The 3,873-nt window shown below is 51.6% G+C and overlaps 2 gene segments (V, D, J or C); one reads left to right on the forward strand and one right to left on the reverse strand.

Annotated features, from left to right (window-relative positions):
* LOC116818425 (immunoglobulin heavy constant gamma 4-like) overlaps positions 1–3,873 on the forward strand; it is a 320,687-nt gene that overhangs the window by 256,496 nt on the left and 60,318 nt on the right.
* Positions 1,086–3,873, reverse strand: part of LOC116826327 (Ig mu chain C region-like) — a 6,533-nt gene continuing 3,745 nt past the window's right edge. The window contains 4 exon segments of the C gene segment in view: positions 1,086–1,237; positions 1,393–1,722; positions 2,851–3,171; positions 3,485–3,811. Of these exon segments, the coding sequence occupies positions 1,086–1,237; positions 1,393–1,722; positions 2,851–3,171; positions 3,485–3,811 (1,130 nt within the window).

The following is a 3,873-nucleotide window of genomic DNA, read 5'->3' on the forward strand; positions in this document are numbered from 1 at the left end:
CCCTTTCCTAATGATTCCTACCATTGTTACCTTTTCTGACTGTCACTGTATGTTGACTCCAGAACTGAAGGCTGTTCCAGTATCAGTCCCCCTAACTGCGTACACAGAGGTGAAATCACTTCCCCTGCACCCCACCCCGTGTTCATACATCCAGGGATAGAGCTGGTGGGAATGGAGGCTCCTAACTCAGTCTCACCCACCGCCTAGCTCCCGGCAGACATAACACCAGATTCCTGGGGGCTCTGCCTCTCACCTAATGTGGTCGGATGAGGACGCACGTTCAAGGAGTTCTGCTGCCAGACTGGCTAGGGCTACATTGCTAGACAGATGCAATGGTTAAGAAACAAGTCTTGGAGATGGGAAATCAGGGCTCTATTCCCACCTCTACCACTGACCTGCAGTGTGACCAGAGACAAGCCACTTAGGCTGGGGTCTTTAAAGGACTCTGAGGAAATGAGGTGCCAGTAAAATAAACTCATGATTGCAGTGGGAGTTGGGTGTCTCACTCCTTTTTAGTGTCCCAATTTTAATCCCTTTTTGCCAAAATATCCCCTCCCAACCTCTCTCTGCTCGATTCCAGGACGTTTGCTCTACGTCTGTCCATGTAGTGCTCATCCAATGGGGCCCTAACCTCAGTCAGGACATCTAGGAGCTGAAATATCATCAATAACAATGGATGGATAGCAACTCTCTGCAGACAGATGGGTAGGTAGAAACATGACACTGCAGAGGATGGATGGATGCAGAGACGACATTGCCTGATTTTCCATGCATGAATGGATGGATATGGTAGAATAAAAGAGACAGGTACTGCAGAGGGTTGGATGGATGGATGGATCCTGTGGAAGGATGAATTGATGTAGACAATCCATGAGGAAAGGAGGATGGCTAGAGCAAAAGAGTGAAAGAAAGAAGGGTGGATGGATACATCTAGATATTGTGGGAGGAAGCGTGGGTTGGTAGATAAGATGCACGGACAGTCTCAGCCAGAAGACACACCCTTCATCACAAGCTCCAGCATGGTGCATTTTATTTGGGCATATTCCACACACAGCCACGCTCCGTACACCAGAGCTCCCACAGCTTTACACGGGCCGGTTCTGCTGGGTCCATGTCACCAAGATATCTCTGGGCCGGAATCCGGAGGCCAGGCAGGTGATGGTGGCTGATTCCCGGAGAGCCAGTTCCTCAGCGTGAGGAGGGGAGATGTAGACAGAAGGGGCCTGGAGGAAGACCACAACCGTGAGAAACAGCAAAGTCTTAATGCTACGAATTGGGACCCAGAGACAGAAGGTCCCACATCCCATTCCCCACACCCTGTGCCAGCCACTCCCCCAGCCTGCGGCCCGATTGGAGTTGGCGGCCCCTACGGGGCAAAGGCTGAGTTCTTACTGTGACTCTTGTGGATGGTCTTGACAATGGCCGACGGGAAGTCTTGGTGCTTCACGGTGCAGGTGAAATCCTCCCCCGTCTGCCACTCCTCCACGCACACCCGCAGGATGCTGGTTGCACTGTAGGTGCCATCTTCGTGCAGCACCAGATCCCTGGAGACCACGGCCAACGGGCCACCGCTACCCCGGTTCCAGGAGACCTCCAGGCTGCGAGGGGTCTCCATGCCGCTCATCAAACAACTGATGGTGGCGTTCTGCACTATGTAGAGGTCCTCCAGGGAAGGGGGGAGAAGAGACACCTCCAGAGGGTGTTGATTACAGTTGCTGACACCTGGTGTGAAGGGGCCAGGGAGGGCAGTTGTTCCGGGTATGTGTGAAGCTAGACCAGGCAAAATAAAAACCCAACCACTGAACATCATCTCTCTTGAAACTCAAAGAGCCTGGACCTTCACCCAAGGACTCAACTGAACTACCAAACCTTCCCCACAGAATGCACAGTGACCTTCCCAATCTTCAACCTTAAACGACAACAACTTGACACCATCGTCTTCGTCTTCATCACCATCATCATATTCATCTTCTTCACCTCCCTTATCTTCATAATCACTTCCTTCCTTTTTAGCTTCATCTTCTCCAGCAATCTAACATTTTTTCTCCTTCAGCATCTTCATTTCCCTCTTCATTGTCATCGACGTCATCTTCATCCCCTTCGAGATCATCATCAGGATCATTATCTTCAGCTTGGCTTTACAGTAACGCAGAGGGGCAGGGGGCTTTCAGCTGGTCCTGCGTCCCAAACCTGAACTCTCACCCCAAACATTGAATCTCCTCTTCACCCAAGTCTCCATCATGCATCATCATGACATTGGGTCACCAACCCATTTCTCACTCCGATGGAGCCTCTTCCCTCCTTCAAACACTCACAGCAAAATTCAACACAACTGAGATTTTCAAAGGCTGCCTTAAGGACTTGGACAACTTGGATATTTCAATGGGATTTGGGCATCTTACTCCAATGGAGACGCTTAGAGAATCTCACAAGAAATATCCCATAAAGGCCAGATGCCAGGTGACAAGCACCAGCCTGATTTCCAGAGGTAAGAACTACAGACGCATGTCAGATTAGAGTCCCTAACAGGCCACATCCCTGTTTTCCAGGGAGCCAAGGAACTGAAATTCTTCGAGAAGCTGGAATTTAATGATCAGGAAGGGAATCCTGGGAAAACTGTGCAAGTGGAAATTAATGAGAGATTGAGAATGAGAAATTCACAGGGGAAATACTAATTCCACCTGCAACACACCCCTGCGCTGAGGGCCTAGGCTCCGCTAAAGTCCTACTTGGGGGGTTAGCTGGGACATAAAGGCTGCCTAGGACATGTGCGGGGTGAGTTTCACCCACCAATCCTAATTCACAGTGACTGGAGTTTGCCTTTCCCTTTGAGATGCCAAGGCTCCTCACCTGTATTGCTCACGGTTATGTCCTGGGTTAGTTCTCCAGAACAGGATGTGGTCACTTTGCAGGTAAATTGGGTCCCTTGTCGCCATTGTGCCGGGGACACAGGGTGAGAACTGACCAGGCTGGTGGTCCCGTTGCTGTTCTTCTTGGGGGGTTCTGTCTTCGCCGCAGAGCTGACCTGTTCATCCACTTTCCATGCGATTCTGCTGGCTGATAAGTCATAACCCAGAACCAGACAGGTAACATGACCAGAATTTCTGATGACGTCTTCATAGGAGGGTTTGGTTAAGAAGATGGTTGGGTCAAGTGAGCTTCTGAGGCAGGCTGAGAAATGCAAAGAGACGTCATTGACCAGTTCAAATAATGTGGAAAGGCAGAAAAAGACAATTGAAATCTAATCTATCCCTCCACCTCCAGCAGAACACTCCTAGTGTCCCTCCCACCCAGCCAGCCATGGTATTTTTTTCTCTTCCCATCCACCTCTTCCCATCCACCTACAGCACCAGTTTCTCTATGGCAGTCCTATGTCTCCCATCACACTGGGGTCTAGGTAAAGTCCCACTTACCCTTAGGCAGGGCTGGTTTCTCAGTAACTCTCCGCCCCACCTCCCCGCCATGCACGGGCCCAGCCCCTCACCCAAGCACTTGCTGGTGTTGTGCCTGGAGAGCTCTGCTCCCACTGCTGGGTGGGTCACTTGGCAGGTGTAGACGTCCCCCTTCTCCCAGCTCTGCTTGGTGACCTTCATGCGGCTCTGCCCCACGTAGAAGCCGTCTGTGCCCATTGCAGAGGAAAAGGCCAGGGTGGGGGGCCTGCTCTCCTTTCCATTCACCATCCATTTCACATCGGCATTGCCAGGTTTGAAGCTCAGGAGGAGGCAAACCAGCTCCAGCTGGCTCTCTGTGGAGCTCTCCTCGCAGGTGGGCACCAGGAGGTGAACCTGGGGTGGTGCTGTCGAACCACACACTGAGAGCAGAGAGAGGGGACAACAGTGTCACTCTCTGTAGATCCCCAGCCCCCTTCCAGAG

Source organism: Chelonoidis abingdonii, chromosome 14 (genome assembly GCF_003597395.2).
Source record: "Chelonoidis abingdonii isolate Lonesome George chromosome 14, CheloAbing_2.0, whole genome shotgun sequence".
NCBI lineage: Eukaryota > Metazoa > Chordata > Testudines > Testudinidae > Chelonoidis > Chelonoidis abingdonii.